This window comes from Oncorhynchus masou, chromosome 29 (assembly GCF_036934945.1).
Source record: "Oncorhynchus masou masou isolate Uvic2021 chromosome 29, UVic_Omas_1.1, whole genome shotgun sequence".
NCBI classification, from domain to species: Eukaryota; Metazoa; Chordata; class Actinopteri; order Salmoniformes; family Salmonidae; genus Oncorhynchus; species Oncorhynchus masou.
The window spans coordinates 11,828,164-11,850,587 of record NC_088240.1 but is presented as its reverse complement, the minus strand read 5'-3'; the positions used below and the strand labels follow the sequence as shown (position 1 = coordinate 11,850,587).

General features: G+C 43.7%; 2 protein-coding genes and 1 pseudogene across 15 annotated transcripts in view; 2 read left to right on the top strand and 1 right to left on the bottom strand.

Moving 5' to 3' along the window:
- Positions 1–22,424, bottom strand: part of LOC135518984 (peripheral plasma membrane protein CASK-like) — a 239,730-nt gene that overhangs the window by 86,530 nt on the left and 130,776 nt on the right. The window lies entirely within an intron of this gene.
- On the top strand, positions 2,205–3,532 carry LOC135521182 (probable G-protein coupled receptor 82; annotated as a pseudogene).
- LOC135518983 (probable G-protein coupled receptor 82) lies at positions 3,626–22,268 on the top strand. The gene is made up of 5 exons (XM_064943982.1): positions 3,626–3,892; positions 6,064–6,381; positions 18,476–19,051; positions 19,236–19,364; positions 19,594–22,268. Exons 2-5 carry the CDS (start codon positions 6,076–6,078, stop codon positions 19,855–19,857), a joined length of 1,275 nt encoding a protein of 424 aa, XP_064800054.1. The 5' UTR covers positions 3,626–3,892; positions 6,064–6,075; the 3' UTR covers positions 19,858–22,268.

The following is a 22,424-nucleotide window of genomic DNA, read 5'->3' as shown; positions in this document are numbered from 1 at the left end:
CTATAGGTTGACTTCTAAAAACAGGCTACTCTTCATTTCTAGAAGAAAAGCCGAAACCTGATAAACCATGATTCCCTTCCAGGGAAGGTTATTTGTTAGCATCGCAGTGTAGCTGTGCCACCAGAGATTCTGGGTTTGAGTCCAGGCTCTGCTGCGCCTGGGAGACCCATGGGGCGGAGCACAATTGGGCCAGTGTCGTCCGGGTTAGGGGCGGATTTGGCAGGCAGGAATGTTCTTGTTCCATCACGCACTAGCGATTCCTGTGGAGGGCCGGGTGTAGTGCACGCTGACATGGTTGCTAGGTGTACAGTGTTTCCTCCGACACATTGGTGCAGCTGGTTTCTGGGTTAAGTGGGCAGTGTGGCTTGGTTGGGTTGTGTTTTAGAGGATGCACGGGAGTTGCAGTGATGAGACAAGGCTGTAACTACTGATTGGATACCATGAAAAAGGGGTTACAAATCAATTCAAATCAAATCAAAGTTTATTTGTCATGTATGCCGAATACAACAGGTGTAAATCTTACAGTGAAATGCTTACTTACAGGCTCTAACCAATGGTGCTAAAAAAAAAGAAAAAGAAAAGGTGTGTGTGTGTGTGTGGGTGTGTGTAAGTAGAGAAATAAAACAACAGAAAGATATTTGAAAAAGGAGTTTTACCCTTTACCCTTTTACCCGACAGCTTTACCCTTTAGCTCAGTGCGAATTTTGCCTGTAATCCATGGCTTCTGGTTGGGGTATGACGTACAGTCACTGTGGGGACGGCGTCCTCAATGTATTCCTCAATGTCAACGGAAGAATCACGGAACATGTTCCAGTCTGTGATAGCAAAGCAGTCCTGTGGTTTAGCATCTGCTTCAACTGACCATTTTTTTATAGACCGAGTAACTGGTGCTTCCTGCTTTATTTTTTGCTTGTAAGCAGGATTCAGGAGGATAGAGTTTTTACCAAATGGAGGGCGAGGGAAAGCTTTGTACGCATCTCTGTGTGTGGAGTAAAGGTGATCTAGAAGTTTTTTTCCCCTCTGGTTTCACATTTAACATGTTGATAGGGATTTGGTAGAACTGATTTAAGTTTCCCTGCATTAAAGTCTCCGGCCACTAGGAGCGCCACCTCTGGGTGAGTGGTTTCCTGTTTGCTTATTTCCTTATACAGCTGACTGAGTGCGGCCTTAGTGCCAGCCTCTGTCTGTGATGGTAAATAAACAGCCACGAGAAGTATAGCTGTAAACTCTCTAGGCAAGTAGTGTGGCCTGCAGTTTATCACAATATACTCAACTTCAGGCGAGCAAAATCTAGAGACTTCCTTAGATTTCGTGCACCAGCTGTTGTTTACAAATATGCACAGACCGCCCCCCCCTCGTCGTGTGCTGTTCTATCCTGCCGGTGCAGAGTGAATATCCATGTCGTTATTCAGCCACCATTCCGTGAAGCATAGGATATTACAGTTTTTTATGTCCCGTTGGTAGGATATTCGTGATCGTATCTCATCTAGTTTATTGTTGGTGAGTAATATTGACGGTAACGGCAGCTTTCCTCGTTGTCATCTGCGGGTCCGGACGAGGCATCCTCCTCTTCGTCCTCTGCGTTTCTTCCTTTTGCGAATAATTGGGATGTCTGCTCTGTGGGATGTTGTTTGTTTAGTGTCTCTTGCACAATGGTAGACCTGGTTAATGTGTGTTTTGCTGAATAGTCAGAAGTGTAGACCTGGTTTATCAGAGTATTGAGACATAGCCTCAGGTGTAAACCTGGTTCCTATGGGTATTTGGGCTGAGATACTGTACGCAGGTGTAGATCTGTCTTGGGACTCAGTCAAAGGTGTAGACCTGAGGGGTATCCTGCAAACCAAGCTAGATCTATTCAGGGTTAGCTTCAGTTAGCTTCACATTCTAGCACAGGCTTCATCCGTACTACGACAGTGGTTATTGCTCATCCAACTGCCACTAACTCTAGCAGGCGTGTAACTGTCTAGTCAAACGCCAAACTCTTCATTGAGGCAATGGGGTGGACTGAGTGCCACATTATAATTTGTGCTGAAATCAAAATGAAAGAAAGGTTATCTTGCACATTCCCCAGGCTACCGTGTGAAATATGCTTTTATTTTATTACTTATCAATGCACAACAATATCGATCAAATAATTTTAGTAAGTCATACAAAAGTGGTACTGTGGGTAAACTTTAAAATGCATTCTGTCATTACTAAATGTAATGACATCACCCGAGCCAAGGCCTGTTCACCCCGTTATCATCCAGAAGACGAGGTTAGTTCAGGTGCATCAAAGGGGGGTTGCCCTCTATACTTTAGAGGCTATACACATAGATTCTCTACATCTTCAGAGTATCATCAGGTTGATCTCAGATGTGTCCATGTAAACAGGAGTATTATGGGAATCCTTCTTCTTGCAAAGCATGTCAACGTTTTAATCTAACTATTTTATTAATCTGACTATCCACAATAATCGCATGATTGTGTGCATGTAACCACATTCACTGTACAGTGTGTTCACATCGGTCACAATTGCTCCCCCTCTCTCTCCCACCATCCACTCCCATCTTCCTCCTCCTCCCCTCACCCTCCTCCTCACTTTCTCTCTCTCCTCTTCCAGACAGTGTTGGCTATATCCTGACCTCTTTTACACACACGTCAAGTCCTGGCTCTACCTGCTCTGTCGCTCCTGGGTTTCCTAGGCAACGGCCTGACCATGCGTAACTGCTGGAGGTTGGGGCGGACACCAACCATCATCCTGTCCCTTAACATGGTGACCACTGACCTCTTGCTGTGCACCAGCTTCCTTTTCCAGGTGATGTATGACCTGAGGGGTCAGATCTGGTCCGGAGAGGACAGGGAGTGTCAGGTCAACACGCTAACCATGATAACAGTCAACAGTCAACGTCAACCTCTACTGTAACATAATGTTGCTTCTCTGGACCAGTGTGACCACAAAAAGGCTTCAAACGTAAAACTGACCGGTTGATTCTGATTTTTTTTCAAATAATCAGTTATTAAATTAACCATTCAATTTTGGTCTCAAATCTTTCCCTGCTTATAGGTACAGCCTCACCCTGCCCTCCTTACGCCCCTCACCAGGCCCAGAATCTGTTGGGTACTCTGCCACGTCACCCGGGTAACCGTGGCAACGGTGGTGAGTGCCAGTGTGGTACTTCAGATCAAAGGAGGAAAAGGGGGAGCAAGGCGAGACGGCAGCTTTGACCTGGTGGATATTCACCACAGAGAAGTGTTCCATAACCAGCACTGCCTTGGAGTGGGGCTGTTTTTCCTGATTATAACCTTTATTTAGGTCAGCTACGAGGGACTAATTCTGCATCTGAAGAGGGTCAGGGGGCCTGGCACAACCACACACACTAGTGAAGGAGGGGTAATGGAGGGGATGGGGTTGAGTGTGGGGGTGAAAGAGGGGTGTGGGGTGAGATTAGGGGAGAGGGAGGGCATGGGTGAGAACAAATGGGGTGTAAACTTGGGGGGGGGGGGTGTTCAGGGGCAGGAGAGAGGCAGGGGGCGTGGCGTCGTAGTCTGAGGGTACGTAGACAGACAGACAGACAGACAGACAGACAGACAGACAGACACAGCCGTTCTTGTGGGCGACTGTAAGAGGCTGTGGACCACAACTTCTCCCACTGCTCTCTCAGTACTGCCTCTTTCGTCTTCCTATGATCACATCTCACCCACACATCGTGAACCAACCCACATCGCATGCATTCAAATATAGACACGCACACACACGTACACTCTCTTGCGTTCTGTTCTCTTTCTCACACACTTCCCCTATTAAAAGCTGAGGGGACAAACAGGATATTTTATGCTCCACATGCACCTTTCATACCAACATATCTTACAATTCACTACCTCATAAATAGACATCATTGATCTCTGTACTGTAAGTATTAATCTTTGTGAAAACATTTCTTTAAAAAAACAACTGTTAGTGTGAAAATGGCTGTGGATTTAACAGAAAGTAGGAATTGGCTTTATGAGAAAATGGTCACAGTTTTCTACACTAGCATTTTTGGTTAGTTAAGAGTTTTACTGAGGTTGAATGCTTAGTTGCTGTTTTAAGTTCAACAAAAGAAAGGACAAACAAACAATCATGAACACTTCAAATTATAGTGCTTTTATAATATGTACAACAGTTGATTTACATGTTTTGATACTTCTGACATGATACGAGGACCATTAATATGAATGGTTATACAGTAATTACAGAAAAAATGTATGAAAACACACAATGTGAATAGATTTACAAATTAAACAAATAATCATGTTATGGTTTTGTTTGGTTTCTTGGTGACCAGAACAACACAATACCATTGTTGTCAATATTCCATCAGTAGGAAATAGGAACTGTTCGGACAGGAACTTGCTTCAATGTAAATAATGTCTACTGACTGCTCATTCATAATGTGCTCTTTACTAACAGCTACTATCTTAGTGATACAAGAACTGGTACCTTGTTTATAACCATATTTTTAAAAATCTAGCTCCTATGCTACATTTGTATGTAATTGCACAAAGCTGACACTTGCTAGATTTACATTCAGTTACTGTATTGCATATCCATGTTCAGTGTCTGATTAAAACGCGGGGAGGGCGTAGATTGAAACTGATTTCGGTCATCGTCATGGTAACTATGAAAGTTAAGATGCCAATCTCCATATAAAGTCCAAAGAAGAAAAAGCCTGGAAGGAGGAGAGATGACTAGAAACGATTCGGTTGACCGTTTTGTGTTTGGATTAATTGTGCATTTCAGGTACAATAACAACTCAAAGTTTATATCCCAGGACAAATTAGCTAGCAACAGCAAGCTAGCTAAATAGGACACATTAGCTAGCAACTGCAAGCTAGCTAGCTAAATTGCCATAAATGTTTAACGCTTTTCGACCTGTCCCCAAATGAATATAATTGGTTCAGAGTTAAAAAAAATAATATTTGAACCTGCACGTCGTGATCGCGTTTGGTGTGGGAGGACAAAATGTATTTGTGCATGATAGCGCACGTGCGCGGACGGTATGGGTACGGTGTTAGAGTTTGTAAAGAAATTGTATATGACACTTTAAATGCCCAAATGTCATACTCGTTTCGGCTTCTCATGTAGAATTAATTCATTGTAAACTTTTCGGGCAATTTCACAGCCAAAAAATCATTCAAACTGGATAAAAGGAGGTATTCGAGATTTGATTAAAAAAACGAACGGAAGAAGGCAAAGAGGACTAGCAAAGAGTCTCCTGTTGTTGTTGTCCTTAAAATGATCACAACTATTTAATCGCATATCTTTGAAAAATGATCGTTACTTGCAGCCTACCGTGCCTTTACTTTAGCTAAATACTGTAGCTTACATTAGCTACGTGTGCCACGCCCTGACCTTAGAGATCCTTATTATTCTCTATGTTTGGTTAGGTCAGGGTGTGACTCGGGTGGGAAATTCTAGGTTTTCTGTTTCTTTGTTTTTTGGCCAGTGTGTTTCCCAATCAGTGGCAGCTGTCTATCGTTGTCTCTGATTGGGGATCATACTTAGGCAGCCCTTTTCCCCACCATTAGGTTGTGGGATCTTGTTTGCTGTTTAGTGTCTGTGGGCTGTTTAGTGTCTGTGACAGAACTGTGGGCTTTCGTTTTCGCTTTTGTTATTATGTTTGAGTGTTTTTTGAATAAAAGTATCATGAACACTCCCCACTGCACTTTGGTCTACTCTTCCTACCACCAACGAGAGCCGCTACAACGTGCTTTAGTAGGACTTTAAGTTAGCTGGATACCTGATAAGCATGCAGTTATTGAGCGACAACATATTTAACCTAGCTAACCAGTTATATATTCGAAGCCGTAGCAATGGCATGCTGCATACTATTTTACTAAACATTACATCATTATAAACCCAGGGTCATTACAAAAACAGTATGCGACGATGAGTACATACTATTCAGTTTAATATGTAGTACGCTAGTGTGGGTATTCGGACAGAGCCACTGTTTCATATACAGTTTGGGATTAATGTCTAAACTACTGAAAATGCCTTTCTCTCCCTCCCCTCCTGGATTTACTATTTCTCTCTGTTAGTCTGACAGATCAATGGAGAACACATCCCAACCCTTCCCACCTGTGTCTAACACCTTCTGCCTCAATGCCTCCACCTTCTCTGCCATAACAACCTTCCCTGTCTCCCACCTCTGCCCCTCTTTCACCACCTGCTTCATCCTCCCCTCCATCTACGCCCTCCTCTTCCTTACGGGTCTCCCGGGCAACGCTCTCTCTATCTGGGTGTTCCTGAGGAGTATTCCCACCCAGACCTCCACCCATGTCTACCTGTTCCACCTGGGCCTGTGCAACCTGTGCCTCTCCCTCACCACCCCCTTCCTGGCCGCCTACTACTCACAGGTACCGTCATCTTCTACTGACAGTTGGATTGGTTCTGAATCTTGGCCAAATGTAGTACTAAAACCCTTTTGCCACCTTTTTTTGTAAAGCATGAAATGTGTTTAAAATCCAGGTGTTCTGTGAAAATGATGTAAACTTTTTCATAAAAGCATGAAATTTGGTTCATTTGTACAGTTTGGGGCCGTGAACATTTTCAGAAATGGAGGCATCGGAAAAACCACGGCGGAAATGTTTCATTCCGCCATAACCAAATAATGTATTTTGTGTCATATCTCCTAAACCAAACATGATATTACAGAAATGGTGATGTCTACCCTTATGTGTTGATGGTCAAGGATTACAATGACACCATGCAAAAAATAAACAGTTCAGATTATTATATAATGGTGCACTGCCATGGTAAACCGTGGGAAGAAATCCAATAAGATCGCCATTGAACATTGAACATCTAATGGTCAAATCAGAGTATAAAAGCAGATAAGCTGGTTCTAATCTTTTTGGACATTTTCTGGTGTTACAGTGGCTTTACCCCATTACTTTTACCACATTTTGTTGTGTTACAAAGTGGGATTAAAATGGTTTTAATTGTCATTTTTTTGTTAGCGGTTTACACAAAATATTTAAATGTCAAAGTGGAATTTTTTGGGGAACACTTTTAAAACACTAATATATCTTGATTAGATAAGTATTCAATCCCCTGAGTCAATATATGTTAGAATCACCTTTGGCAGTGATTACAGCTGTACGTCTTTCTGGGTTTGCACACCTGGATTGTACAATATTTGCACATATTCACAAAGCATTTAAAAAAATTCTGTCGAGTTGGATGTTGATCATTTTCAAGTCTTGCCATAGATTATCAAGACGATTTAAGTCAAAACTGTAAATAGCACCGTCAGTGTATATTTGGCCGTGTTTTAGGTTATTGTCCTGCTGAACGGCTGGACAATAAGTGTCTGTTTACATTTACATTTAAGTCATTTAGCAGACGCTCTTATCCAGAGCGACTTACTGTTGAAAAGCATAGTCTGTTGAAAAGCAGACTGAACCAAGTTTTCCTCTAGGATTTTGTTTATTTCGTTTATTTCTTATCTGGAAAAACTTCCCAGTCCTTAAAAATTACAAGCATACCCATAACATGATGCAGTGACAACTATGCTTGAAAATATGGAGTGGTACTCAGAAATGTGTTGTATTGTATTTGTCCCAAACATAACATTTTGCATTCAGTACAAAAAGTTAATTGCTTTGCCACATCTTTTGCAGTATTACTTTAGTTCCTTGTTACAAACAGGATGCACGTTTGGAATATTGTTATTCTGTACAGATTTCCTTCTTTTCACTCTGTCAATTAGGTTAGTATTGTGGAGTAACTACAATGTTGTTGATCAATCCTCAGTTGTCTCCTATCACAACCATTTATTTCTGTACCTGTTTTAAAGTCACCATTGGCCTCATGGTGAAATCCCTGAGCGGTGCCCTTCCTCTCCTGCAGCTGAGTTAGGAAGGACACTTCTATCTTTGTAGTGACTGGTTGTACTGATACACAATCCAAAATGTCATTAATAACTTCACCATGCTCAAAGGGATATTCAATGTTTTACCCATCTACCAATTTATCTGTTCAAATCCAAGATGGCAGCATGTCAAGTCCTTTGTCTGTGACTAATAGATTTTAACCTACTAATAGCATATTCATTTATGGTTGTGTAAACCCACAATTTCCTTGTTGTGTAGTGCAAACTATTTTGTTTTGCTGGTGTAAAGATCACGGGTCTCCCTCAACTCAAATTTTTTTTTTAATGTTTTTTTTCTTTTTCTCGCTATTCACACTTCTTTCCTCAAAGTTTACCAAAGTAACCCTATCTCTGGCTGGCCTGAGTTCTTTCCTCAGCTTCCTCTCTGCAGTGTCTCGTCCAAGCTGCTCCTCTTCGCTCTCCACCTGGCTGTCAGAGGCAGCTCAACAATCCCAACCCGTTTTATAACCCCCACACCCAATCTACTCACATGCACACACACTCACATACAGACTCACCAATACACACTGTCCCTCTCTCCCTTTACCTTTCATTGGCCTCAATTTCTTACATCTCTCAGAGAAAATGTTAATTTTCGTGGTAATGCCTTGTGGACTGACTTTACTGAACTCGCTGGGTGAGTACATCTGACATTCTGTCTGCGGGAACTCGCTCTTTTTCACTCCGTCCACGTGCCGATGCATTTGTGGCATGATGTGAACAGTACAAACTTTTGTCACTACCAAAGTCTAATGGTTTTAATTGACTGCTTTGTATTGTCTGTGAACTCACTTGTAGAATTTGCTTGCAGTAGGTCTCTTAAAAAAGAGAAGCCGTGCAAGGTTATTAAACAGAGATGCCTAGTTATTCTTCTTTTGTTGATATCAGGTAATGTGCAACCTAACCCTGGCCCTGATATGCAATGTCTCCAAACCCCCTCTGCTTTTAAATCAAAATCTGGTTTTGGTATTTTTCATTTAAATGTACGCAGCCTGTTGTCAAAAATGGATGGGGTTAGGACTTGGGCTAAATCAACTGATGTTGATGTAATTGTGTTTTCTGAAACCTGGCTCAGCAAGTCTGATCTTGATAAGGATATTTGTATAAATGGTTACAATGTGTATCACACTGATTGAGTTAAGAAAGGTGGTGTGGCTATATATGTAAAAACTAAATTCCTTGTAAGTGTGGCAAAGTCTGAAACTATTTGTAAACAGTTGGAATTTCTTGCTTTGAATATTGAGGTTTCAAAGGGTCTCTCTATAACTTTGATTGGCTGTTATAGACCTCCCCTCTGCTCTCTATAACTGTGATTGGCTGTTATAGACCTCCCCTCTGCTCTCTATAACTGTGATTGGCTGTTATAGACCTCCCCTCTGCTCTCTATAACTGTGATTGGCTGTTATAGACCCCCCTCTGCTCTCTATAACTGTGATCGGCTGTTATAAACCTCCCCTCTGCTCTCTATAACTGTGATTGGCTGTTATAGACCCCCCTCTGCTCTCTATAACTGTGATCGGCTGTTATAAACCTCCCCTCTGCTCTCTATGATGAATTTTCTTCTCTGATGCACGTTAGGTCTAAACGTCTTTACAGTGTAATGATCTTGATTGGTGATCTCAACTGGTGTTGGTTAAAGCCGGTGTCTGATGATTTAAAAATGTTTTATAATTCTATGAATCTTACCCAGTTGACTTAATGAAATGTTTTATTTTATTTCACCTTTATTTAACCAGTTAGGCTAGTTGAGAACAAGTTCTCATTTACAACTGCGATCTGGCCAAGATAAAGCAAAGCAGTGTGACACAAACAACAACACAGAGTTACACATGGAATAAACAAACATACAGTCAATAATACAATAGAAAAAGTCTATGTACAGTGTGTGCAAATGAGTTAGGATAAGGGAGGTAAGGCAATAAATAGGCCATAGTGGTGAAATAATTACAATATAGCAAATAAACACTGGAGTAATAGATGTGCAGAAGATGAGTGTGCAAGTAGAGATACTGGGGTGCAAAGGAGCAAAATAAATAAAATAAATAACAGTATGGGGATGAGGTAGTTGGGTGGGCTATTTACAGATGGGCCATGTGCAGGTGCAGTGATCTGTGAGCTGCTCTGACAGCTGTTGCTTAAAGCTAGTGAGGGAGATATGAGTCTCCTTCTTCAGTGATTTTCCTAGTTTGTTCCAGTCATTGGCAGCAGAGAACTGTAAGGAAAGACGTCCGAAGGAGGAATTGGCTTTGGGGGTGACCAGTGAAATATACCTGCTGGAGCGCGTGCTACGGGTGGGTGCTGCTATGATGACCAGTGAGCTGAGATAAGGCGGGGCTTTACCTAGCAAAGACATATAGATGACCTGGAGGCTATTTTGTAAATGACATTGCTGAAGCCAAGGATCGGTAGGATAGTCAGTTTTACGAGGATATGTTTGGCAGCATGAGTGAAGGATGCTTTTGTCACGTCCTGACCTTAGTTCATTTTTTATGTCTCTGTTTTAGTTTGGTCCGGGCGTGAGTTGGGGTTGGCATTCAATTTTGTGTTTTCTAGGTTTTGTATTTCTGTGTTTTGGTCTGGTATGGTTCCCAATCAGAGGCAGCTGTCGATCGTTGTTTCTGATTGAGAACCATACTTAGGCAGCCTGTTTTCCCACTAGGGCCTGTGGGTAGTTGTTTTCTGTGTCTGTGTTTTACCATACAGAACTGTTTCGGTTTTCATTTATTTCTCTTGTTCTTTTGTATTCAGTGTTCGGTTATATTTCATTAAAATATGGACACTTACCACGCTACGCATTGGTCCGATCTTTCCTACTCCTCCTCAGAAGAGGAGGAAAACCGTTACAGAACTACCCACCACCAAAGGGCCAAGCAGCGTGGTAACCAGGAGCAGAGGGTTCTGGACTCCTGGACTTGGGGGGTGATACTGGAAGGCAAGGGACCCTGGGCACAGGCTGGGGAATATCGCCACCCCAAGGAAGATCTGGAGGCAGAGAGAGCTGAGCGGCGGCGATATGAGGTAAGGCAGCGCAACAGGCACGAGAGGCACACGGGGAGATTGGCGGAGTCAGGCAATAGACCTGAGCCAACTCCCCGTGCTTACCGGAAGAAGCGCAGTACTGGTCAGGCACCGTGTTATGTGGTCAAGCGCATGGTGTCGCCAGTGTGCGCTCATAGCCCGATGCGCTATAGGCCAGCCCCCCCCCCCCGCAGGTGCCATGCGAGAGTGGGCATCCAGCCAGGGTGTATTGTGCCGGCCCAGCGTGTTTGGTCTCCGGTACACCGTTTCGTCCCAGGGTATCCTGCGCCGGCTCTGCGTGCTGTGTCTCCGGGGCGCTGGGAGGGTGCAGTGCGTCCTATATCTGCGCTCCGCCCGTGCCGGGCGAATGTGGGTATTGAGCCTAAGGGAGAGGTGCAAGTGGTGTGCACCAGATCTCCAGTGCTCACCCACAGCCCGGTTCAACCTGTGCCTGCACTCTGGGTCCGGGCTAAAGTGGTCATCCAGCCTGGAGGAGTGGTGCCAAGGCTGCGCACCAGAGCTCCAGTGCTCCCCCACAGCCCTGTCCTTCCGGTGCCTCCTCCACGCACCAGGCCTCCTGTAGATCTCACCAGCCAGGCTGTCTCTCCGTCTCCTCCCTCCAGGTTCTCCCGTCTCTCCGGAGATGCGGGGGAAACCGTTACAGCTTTGTTGAGAAATAGGAAGCCGATTCTAGATTTAATTTTGGATTGGAGATGCTTAATGTGAGTCTGGAAGGAGAGTTTACAGTCTCACCAGACACCTAGGTATTTGTAGTTGTCCACATATTCTCAGAACCGTCCAGAGTAGTGATGCTGGATGGGCGGGCAGGTGTTGGCAGCGATCAGAGAAAAGAGTCGGCCCAAGGATTGAACCCTGTGGCACCCCCATAGAGACTGCCAGAGTTCCGGACAACAGGCCCTCTGATTTGACACACTGAACAGGCAAGGCAGTCATTTGAGAAACCAAGTCTGCCGATAAGAATGTGGTGGTTAACAGAGTCGAAAGCCTTGGCCAGGTCGACGAATACAGCTGCACAGTATTGTCTTTTATCGATGGTGGTTATGATATCGTTAATGACCTTAAGCTTGACTGAGGTGCACCCATGACCAGCTCTGAAACCAGATTGCATAGCGGAGAAGGTACGGTGGGATTCGAAATGGTCCGTGATCTGTTGGTTAACTTGCCTTTCGAAGACATTAGAAAGGCCGGGTGGGATAGATATAGGTCTGTAGCAGTTTGGGTCTAGAGTGTCTCCCCCGTTGAAGAGGGGGATGACCGCGGCAGCTTTCCAATCTTTGGGGATCTCAGATGATACGAAAGGGAGGTTGAACAGGCTATTAATAGGGGATGCAACAATTTTGGCAGATAATTTTAGAAAGAGAGGGTTCAGATTGTCTAGCCCGGCAAATTTGTAGGGGTCCAGATTTTTCAGCTCTTTCAGAACATCAGCTATCTGGATTATGGGTGAAGGAGAAGTGGGTGGGCTTGGGCAAGTTGCTGAGGGGTGTGCAAAGCTGGTGGCCAGGGTAGGGGTAGCCAGGTGGAAAGCATGGCCAGCTGTAGAAAAATGCTTATTGAAGTTCTCAATTATCGCGGATTTATCGGTGGTGACAGTGTTTCCTAGCCTCAGTGCAGTGGGCAGCTGGAAGGAGGTGCTCTTATTCTCCATGGACTTTACAGTGTCCCAGAACTTTTTGCTTTCCTAACTGTCTGGGTATAGTGGTTCCTAACTTCCCTGAAATTTTGCATATCACGGGGGCTATTCGATGCTAATGTAGAACGCCACAGGATGTTTTTGTGCTGGTCAAGGGCAGTCAGGTCTGGAGTAAACCAAGGGCTATATCTGTTCCTGGGTCAACATTTTTTGAATGGGGCATGCTTATTTAAGATGGTGAGGAAATCACTTTCAAAGAATAACCATCCTCTACTGACAGAATGAGGTCAATATCCTTCCAGGATACCTGGGCCAGGTCGATTAGACAGGGTTTGACAGTGATGAGGGGTGGTCGTTTGACCGCAGACCCATTACTGACGCAGACAATGAGGCAGTGATAGCTGAGATCCTGGTTGAAGACAGCAAATGTGTATTTGGAGGGCAGGTTGGTCAGGATGATATCTATGAGGGTGCCTGTGTTTACAGATTTGGGGTTGTACCTGGTAGGTTCATTGATAATTTGTATGAGATTGAGGGCATCAAGCTTAGATTGTAGGATGGCCGGGGTGTTAAACCTCTTAGAGATCGGGCTACTTTTTTCAACATTCTGTTAAAAATCGCACAACATTTCAACATCCTGCTACTCATGCCAGGAATATAGAATATGCATATGATTAGTATGTGTGCATAGAAAACACTCTGAAGTTTCTAGAACTGGGTCAATGGTGTCTGTGACTATAACAGAATGAGTTCCGTGGTCAAAATCGCCAGAAAACCTGGTCACTAAATCGATGAAGAAAAAATCAATCCGCCAGCCCATGTATTGTCTATTGGAAGGAAAAATAGTTAAGGCTGAGAATACAGTTCCTATAACTTCCACACGATGTCGCCAGTGTTGTGATTTCGCTTCACCTAAATCGTTGGTCATCTGAGTAATAGCCACATCCGGTTGTCAAGTCCACAGCTGTAAACAATGGAACCGGAAAAGTTAGTTATGTTTCCCAAACTCGTCCTTATTGAATACAGATCGCTCCGTGATCAATTTGATCGTTTATTAACGTTTAGTAATACCTAAAGTTGGATTACAGAAGTAGTTTGAAGTGTTTTGTCAAAGGCAACTTTTTTAATTTAAAAAAATAACGTTACGTTTAAAAAATGTGTTTTTACTGGATCTGACGGTGTTCATAAATTGACATTTTGGGTACACAAGGACCGATTTAATCGAAAAAAAGACCCAATTGTGATGTTTATGGGACATATAGGAGTGCCAACAAAGAATCTCATCAAAGGTAATGAATGTTTTATATTTTATTTCTGTGTTTTGTGTAGCGCCGGCTACGCTAATTCCTTTGTTTACGTCCCCTTCTGGTATTTCGGCGTGTTGCCTGCTATCAGATAATAGCTACTCATGCTTTCGCCGAAAAGCATTTTACAAATCTGACTCGTTGGCTTGATTCACAACGAGTGTAGCTTGAATTGACTACCCTGCATGTGAATTTTAATGAACGTTTGAGTTTTAACGAGTGCTATTAGCATTTGGTGTAGCGCATTTGCATTTATTGTTGGCAGGGGGTGCGGTTGCGTCCCGGGTGGGCCAGAGAGGTTAAGCATGTCCCAGTTTAGGTCACCTAACAGCATGAGCTCTGAAGATAGATGGGGGGCAATCAATTCACATATGGTGTCCAGTGCACAGCTGGGAGCAGAAGGTGGTCGAAATTCAGTGTCCTCTGTCTCTATACAACCCTGTGTGGAGGAACGGGTGAGAGCTGGTCAAACTTTTAGCTTATTGCCATTCTCAGTGCAAGAGGTACATAAAGTCCTTAAATCCTTAGATCATAGAAATTCTGCAGGTCCTGATTTGTTTGATCCCTGCTTTTTAAATCTGGCAGCGGATTTCATAGCTGAACCACTTACATATCTGTTCAATCTAACCCTGGAATGTAATGTAAATCCAAAGATCTGTAAATCAACATTTGTCCTACCACTTTTAAAAGGGGGAGATCCAACTCTTTTAAATAATTAACTTTATCGAACAAAACAACCATTTGTTGTGTAACTGGGACCCTTGGGATTACAAATAGAGAAAGATCTTCAAAGGTAAGTGATTTGTTTTATCGCTATTTCTGATTTTTGTGACGCCTGTGCTGGTTTACAAAATATGTTTATGCTGAATGTATGCGGGGCGCTGTCCTCAGACAATCAAACGCTATGCTTTCGCCGTAAAGCCTATTGCAAATTGGACAACGTGGTTCGAGTACCAAGATTCTAAACTAAAGAATCATGCATGACACTTGTATTTTTGAATGAAGCTAGTGTTCCACCGATCCATAAGAAAATAACAACAAGTAGTCTATTTTTTGAGTGTACATACAGAACTGTATTGTCTGCATACATCTGCATGTTCTTATGGCAAGCAAGTGGGAGATCATTTAAATAGATGGTAAACAGAAGGGGACCTAATATTGACCCCTGTGGGACCCCAATGTTATAGTAAAGAGAGTCTGACTGAGTGTCTCCCAAACAAACCCTTTGACTTCTATTTGTCAGATAGGAATACATCCAACTAATGACTTCAGTGGACACATTAAGGGAGGATAGTTTGGATAGAAGGACCTCATGATTCACAGTATCAAAGGCCTTTTTAAGATCCAAAAAGACTGTGCCTACTTCCCCACCTACAGTGGGGAGAACAAGTATTTGATACACTGCCGATTTTGCAGGTTTTCCTACTTAAAAAGCATGTAGAGCATGTATAGGCAAGGAGCTTGGTGAGAAGGCAACAACGGTTGGCGCAATTATTAAAAAATGGAAGAAGTTCAAGATAACGGTAAATCACCCTCGGTCTGGGGCTCCATGCAAGGTCTCACATCGTGGGGCAACAATGATCATGACAAAGGTGAGGGATCAGCCCAGAACTACACGGCAGGACCTGGTCAATGACTTGAAGAGAGCTGGGACCACAGTCTCAAAGAAAACCATTAGTTACACACCACACCTTCGTGGATTAAAATCTTGCAGCGCAGCAAGGTCCCCCTGCTCAAGCCAGCGCATGTCTAGGCCCGTTTGAAGTTTGCCATTGACCATCTGGATGATCCAGAGGAGGAATGGGAGAAGGTCATGTGGTCTGATGAGACAAAAATAGAGCTTTTTGGTCTGAACTCCACTCGCCGTGTTTGGAGAAAGAAGAAGGATGAGTACAACCCCAAGAACACCATCCCAACCGTGAAGCATGGAGGTGGAAACGTCATTATTTGGGTATGCTTTTCTGCAAAGGGGACAGGACGACTGCACCGTATTGAGGGGAGGATGGATGGGGCCATGTACCGCGAGATCTTGGCCAACAACCTCCTTCCCTCAGTAAGAACATTGAGGATGGGTCGTGGCTGGGTCTTCCAGCATGACAATGACCCGAAACACACAGCCAGGGCAACTAAGGAGTGAACCCAATAGAAAATCTTTGGAGGGAGCTGAAAGTCCGTATTGCCCAGCGACAGCCCCGAAACCTGAAGGATCTGGAGAAGGTCTGTATGGAGGAGTGGGCCAAAATCCCTGCTGTAGTGTGTGGAAACCTGGTCAAGAACTACAGGAAACGTATGATCTCTGTAATTGCAAACAAAGATTTATGTACCAAATATTAAGTTCTGCTTTTCTGATGTATCAAATACTTATGTCATGCAATAAAATGCAAATTAATTACTTAAAAATAATACAATGTGATTTTCTGTATTTTTGTTTTAGATTCTGTCTCTCACAGTTGAAGTGTACCTATGATAAAAAAATACAGACCTCTACATGCTTTGTAAGTAGGAAAACCTTCAAAATCGGCAGTGTATCAGATACTTGTTCTCCCCACTGTATGTCCAGTTTACATTTAATGCACGCCTGAAAATACAACTATTTATCTTGTCGACAGCACAATTGTAATCATTGACCATAAAAACATAGGTGTAGACGTCCCCTTATTATGTTTGTTCAGCAGATATGACAGAAAATACATTGTCTGGTTATGGCGGAATAGCAAAATGGCCACCACAGACACCAGGGGTTGTTTTTGATGTTGTGCATGGCATCATTGAAATACTTGACCTTCACATTTTCTGTGTTATCATGTTTGGTTCAGGAGTTATGACGCAAAATACATTATTTGGTTATGGCGGAAAGGAAAATGGCCACCATGCCCCCCAAACTGCTTTTATGAAAAAGTTAACATATCACCTCAAATTTGGCACATATCGCCTGGACTATTATTAATGATTTCTATATATGATTTCTGAAGCCTCTATAAAGGCCTCTATAGAATTTATGAATCCTCTATAAAGGCCTTGTAAATAATAATAATAATATAGAATTGTAAGTATTAAAAGTCATGTTTTGTGAGGCAGATTTATAATTGTTTTAAATGATCTACCAATCCTGAGAGTAAGGAATGGATCACATGATCTACCAATCAAGGGATGGGTCACATGATCTACCAATCAAGGGGTGGGTCACATGATCTACCAAACAAGGGATGGGTCACATGATCTACCAATCAAGGGATGGGTCACATGATCTACCAATCAAGGGATGGGTCACATGATCTACCAATCAAGGGATGGGTCACATGATCTACCAATCAAGGGATGGGTCACATGATCTACCAATCAAGGAATGGATCACATGATCTACCAATCAAGGGATGGGTCACATGATCTACCAAACAAGGGATGGGTCACATGATCTACCAAACAAGGGGTGGGTCACATGATCTACCAAACAAGGGATGGGTCACATGATTTACCAATCAAGGGGTGGGTCACATGATCTACCAAACAAGGGATGGGTCACATGATCTACCAAACAAGGGATGGGTCACATGATCTACCAATCAAGGGGTGGGTCACATGATCTACCAAACAAGGGATGGGTCACATGATCTACCAAACAAGGGATGGGTCACATGATCTACCAATCAAGGGGTGGGTCACATGATCTACCAAACAAGGGATGGGTCACATGATCTACCAATCAAGGGGTGGGTCACATGATCTACCAAACAAGGGATGGGTCACATGATCTACCAAACAAGGGATGGGTCACATGATCTACCAATCAAGGGGTGGGTCACATGATCTACCAAACAAGGGATGGGTCACATGATCTACCAATCAAGGGGTGGGTCACATGATCTACCAAACAAGGGATGGGTCACATGATCTACCAAACAAGGGATGGGTCACATGATCTACCAATCAAGGGGTGGGTCACATGATCTACCAAACAAGGGATGGGTCACATGATCTACCAAACAAGGGATGGGTCACATGATCTACCAAACAAGGGATGGGTCACATGATCTACCAAACAAGGGATGGGTCACATGATCTACCAATCAAGGGGTGGGTCACATGATCTACCAAACAAGGGATGGGTCACATGATCTACCAATCAAGGGGTGGGTCACATGATCTACCAAACAAGGGATGGGTCACATGATCTACCAAACAAGGGATGGGTCACATGATCTACCAATCAAGGGGTGGGTCACATGATCTACCAAACAAGGGATGGGTCACATGATCTACCAATCAAGGGGTGGGTCACATGATCTACCAAACAAGGGATGGGTCACATGATCTACCAAACAAGGGATGGGTCACATGATCTACCAATCAAGGGGTGGGTCACATGATCTACCAAACAAGGGATGGGTCACATGATCTACCAATCAAGGGGTGGGTCACATGATCTACCAAACAAGGGATGGGTCACATGATCTACCAATCAAGGGGTGGGTCACATGATCTACCAAACAAGGGATGGGTCACATGATCTACCAATCAAGGGGTGGGTCACATATCTGGTAAGACACGTAACGTAAAATAAGAACAGTAAAAAAAAAAAATCCTTGTCAATTCCTTCCCAGGGTTCACGTTGGCCGGTCTGGAGCCCCCTGTGCCAGCTGGTCCTCCATGGGGTCACCCCCATTCAGCAGATCAACATCTACGTCAGTGTCTTTATCCTGACCTGGGTGGCGCTCAGCCGCTTCGCCACCCTCATCCAGCACACCCACGCAAGCCGCCCCAGCACCTGCACCACCCTGCTACCCCATGCCTTCTTCACCAGGCTGAGACGGGTGAGGTTCGCCAAGGCCGTGTGCGCCTGGATCTGGGGAATCGTGGTGTTTGCCACAGTACCCGTGACAGTTTACTATTCAGTGAAGGAGACGAAGGTGGATGTAGGGAGTGAGGATGGAGAGAGAGGAGGATGGGGTGAGGAGAAGGGGGGGAGTGTGTGTTACAGTGTGGCAATGGAGATGGGGGGAAGCCTGTCAAGGGGGGCGAATGTGGTGTCCATTGTGATCTTCTTCATGTGTTTCCTGCTGGTGCTGATGTCGTATGTGGCGGTGGCGAGGCATATATGGAGGTCGCGTGAGTGTGCCATTGTCAATGGTTCCCAGAGGCTACTGGGAAGAGTGTTCCGGAACATCGTGGTGATCCAGGTGGGGATTCTGTCTTCTGTGTGTTTTGGGGAGCCATTTGAATGGTTTCTTCATGATTAAGACTAAGACTCACAGATGCTACTCGCTAGACAGCTAGTTGCTTTATATCTAACGACTTCTCATATCTATCTAACTTCTCATCTCAACCTTTCCTCCTCTCCTCTCTTCCTCCTCTCCTCTACAGGTGGTTCTGATAGTGTGCATGTTGCCTTACCACATCTTCAAGTCCATCTTTATCTCCATAGTCCAGCACCAAGCTGACCCAGCCACCACCATTAGGGGGCCCTGCCATCCTCTCTCTGCCATTGTCGAGGTTAACAACACTTTCATATAACCTTTAAATTAAAAGGTGCAGCAGTTTACCATTATCAATAGACAATATACTGTAACTATAGGCAATATTTGTCCATTCGTTTTGGCTCAAAAGCACTTCCAGAAGCAAATCATGTTTTGTGGAGTTAAGTTTTATCAGTCTTAGGTATATTACATGAAGTAGAGTTTAAAGCTGTCAAACTTCATAAGTGTGTTGATTTTTGTCTCAGGTCAAGAACTTCCTGCTTTGTCTCACCACGCTGAGGAGTTCGGTCGACCCGGTGATGTACTTCTTGTTGGACAAGACCTTCCACAGACATGTCATGTTACTGCTTAGGCTCCACCCACAGAATTCCAGCAGCCAATCATCTGGTGGGGCCACCACCAGAGCCAATCCAATTGGCGGGAGGTTAGAGGTGACTGTGTGTCATAAGGGTCAGGGGTCATGGAAAGAGTCACACTCTGTGAACTGGAGTCAGTGCAGTGCTCTGTAAAGATTGTTTAGGATGTTGCTATTTTCCATTGACCACTTCCATCCCCTCATTCAACAACATTCCTTCATTGACCAGGAGAAGTGAGTCCAATACTTTTACCATGTGGTGCTGTTTTTTTACTCCCACTATATTCAAAGAGCACGTTGTATATTTATGAGCGAGAGGGAGAAGGAACGTGTAGCTGATATGTCCACTACTGTTGGGGTCACTTAGAAATGTCCTTGTTTTTGAAAGAATCATTTTTTTTTATCCATTACAATAGCATCAAATTGATCAGAAATGCAGTGTAGACATTGTTAATGTTGTAAATGACTATTGTAGCTGGAAACGGCAGATTTTATATGGAATATCTACATAGGCGTACAGAGGCCCATTATCAGCAACCATCTCTACTGTGTTCCAATGGCACGTTGTGTTAGCTAATCCAAGTTTATCATTTTAAAAGGCTAATTGATCATTAGAAAACCCTTTTGCAATTATGTTTGCACAGCTGAAATCCGTTCTGATTAAAGAAGCAATAAAACTGTCTATCTTTAGACTAGTTGAGTATCTGGAGCATCAGTATTTGTGGGTTCGATTACAGGCTCAAAATGACCAGAAACAAATAATTTCTTCTGAAACTCAGTCTATTCTTCTGAGAAATTAAGGCTATTCCATGCGAGAAATTGTCAAGCGCGCACACACACACACATGCTTAAAAAGAGAAAGAATGAGAGAGGGAAAAAATCATCACTGGTGCTGTACAGACTCAACCAAGGACTGATAGGGCCCAGAGGCAGCAGCAATATTGCTAACCTACACCTGCTTCAACAAGAGACTTCTGCCTTCAATCTTTACCCTTTATGCAGAGTGTACACTGTTTATTTTTCCTTGTCTAAATATGATGTTCAAAGTGCTACCCTTTCACACAACGTTTGGTAGATCCACCTTTACTTTTAACCAGTGGCGGGTCTGTCACGTTCTGACCTTTTATTTCCTTTGTTTTGTCATTATTTAGTATGGTCAGGGCGTGAGTTGGGTTGGGCAGTCTGTTTGTTTTTCTATGATTTTGGGATTTCTATGTTTCGGCCTAGTATGGTTCTCAGAGGCAGGTGTCATTAGTTGTCTCTGATTGAGAATCATACTTAGGTAGCCTGGGTTTCACTGTTTGTTGGTGGGTGTTTGTTTCCGTGTCTGTGTTTTTCACCACACGGTATTGTTTTGGGTTTCGTTCGTTCCACGTTTATTGTTTTTGTATAAAGTCGTGTTCATGTTTAGTATTTCTTATTAAAAGAACCATGGACACTTACCACGTCGCATATTGGTCCTCCGATCCTTCTCGCTTCTTCAGACGAAGAGGAGGAAATCCCTCACACGGTCAATACCGTTTAAGATGAGAATGGATTCATTTCTATTACAGCATATTTGATGACTGTCATTCGTACTCCATTCACCAAGCTCAATGTAACAGCGAAAGGTTTAGGCTACTAAATGGCCTGCTAGCTAACATAGCATCCCTCTCTGTTTGATAGCCATAGCCTGCTAGCTAACATAGCATCACTCACTGTTGAATAGCCATAGCCTGCTAGCTAACATAGCATCACTCACTGTTTGATAGCCATAGCCTGCTAGCTAACATAGCATCCCTCTCTGTTTGATAGCCATAGCCTGCTAGCTAACATAGCATCCATCACTGTTGAATAGCCATAGCCTGCTAGCTAACATAGCATCTCTCTATGTTTGATAGCCATAGCCTGCTAGCTAACATAGCATCTCTCTCAGTTTGATAGCCATAGCCTGCTAGCTAACATAGCATCCCTCTCTGTTTGAGCCGGGTGTTGCTGTAGGCTAAATGCATTTGTTTGGGTGGGCTCCACTTTAAACCTGCTTCATCCTGGCTAATTACAGCAGATTAGTGCTGTAATTCACAACATCTCTTCCATGGCTCAGACTCAAACTATTCCAGTGGGCCACAGCAGTGTGTGTGTGTGAGACTGTAGTTGATTTTCAGAGCTTGATGTGTTTGTGTCACGATCCTCCCCCATTACTGCTGCTCATTCTGTTCACCAGTTCCGGAGGTCGATGTCACCGGCCTTCTAGGCTGTACTGAACTGTGTCATTAAGCACACCTGGTTCCAACTCCTCACTGATTGTGTTTGTATAAATGTGCCCTTTGTCGATTATTGTCCCAGGTCCGTTGATGGTGTGAGTACCTATGCGTTGTCTCAGCCTGTGCTGCATGTTATTGTTCCCATGTCTGTTGGTGGTGTGAGTATCTATTGTATTGTCTCAGTCTGTGCTGCATGTTATTGTTCCCATGTCTGTTGGTGGTATGAGTATCTATTGTATTGTCTCAGCCTGGGCTGCATGTTATTGTTCCCATGTCTGTTGGTGGTATGAGTATCTATTGTATTGTCTCAGCCTGGGCTGCATGTTATTGTTCCCATGTCTGTTGGTGGTATGAGTATCTATTGTATTGTCTCAGCCTGGGCTGCATGTTATTGTTCCCATGTCTGTTGGTGGTATGAGTATCTATTGTATTGTCTCAGCCTGGGCTGCATGTTATTGTTCCCATGTCTGTTGGTGGT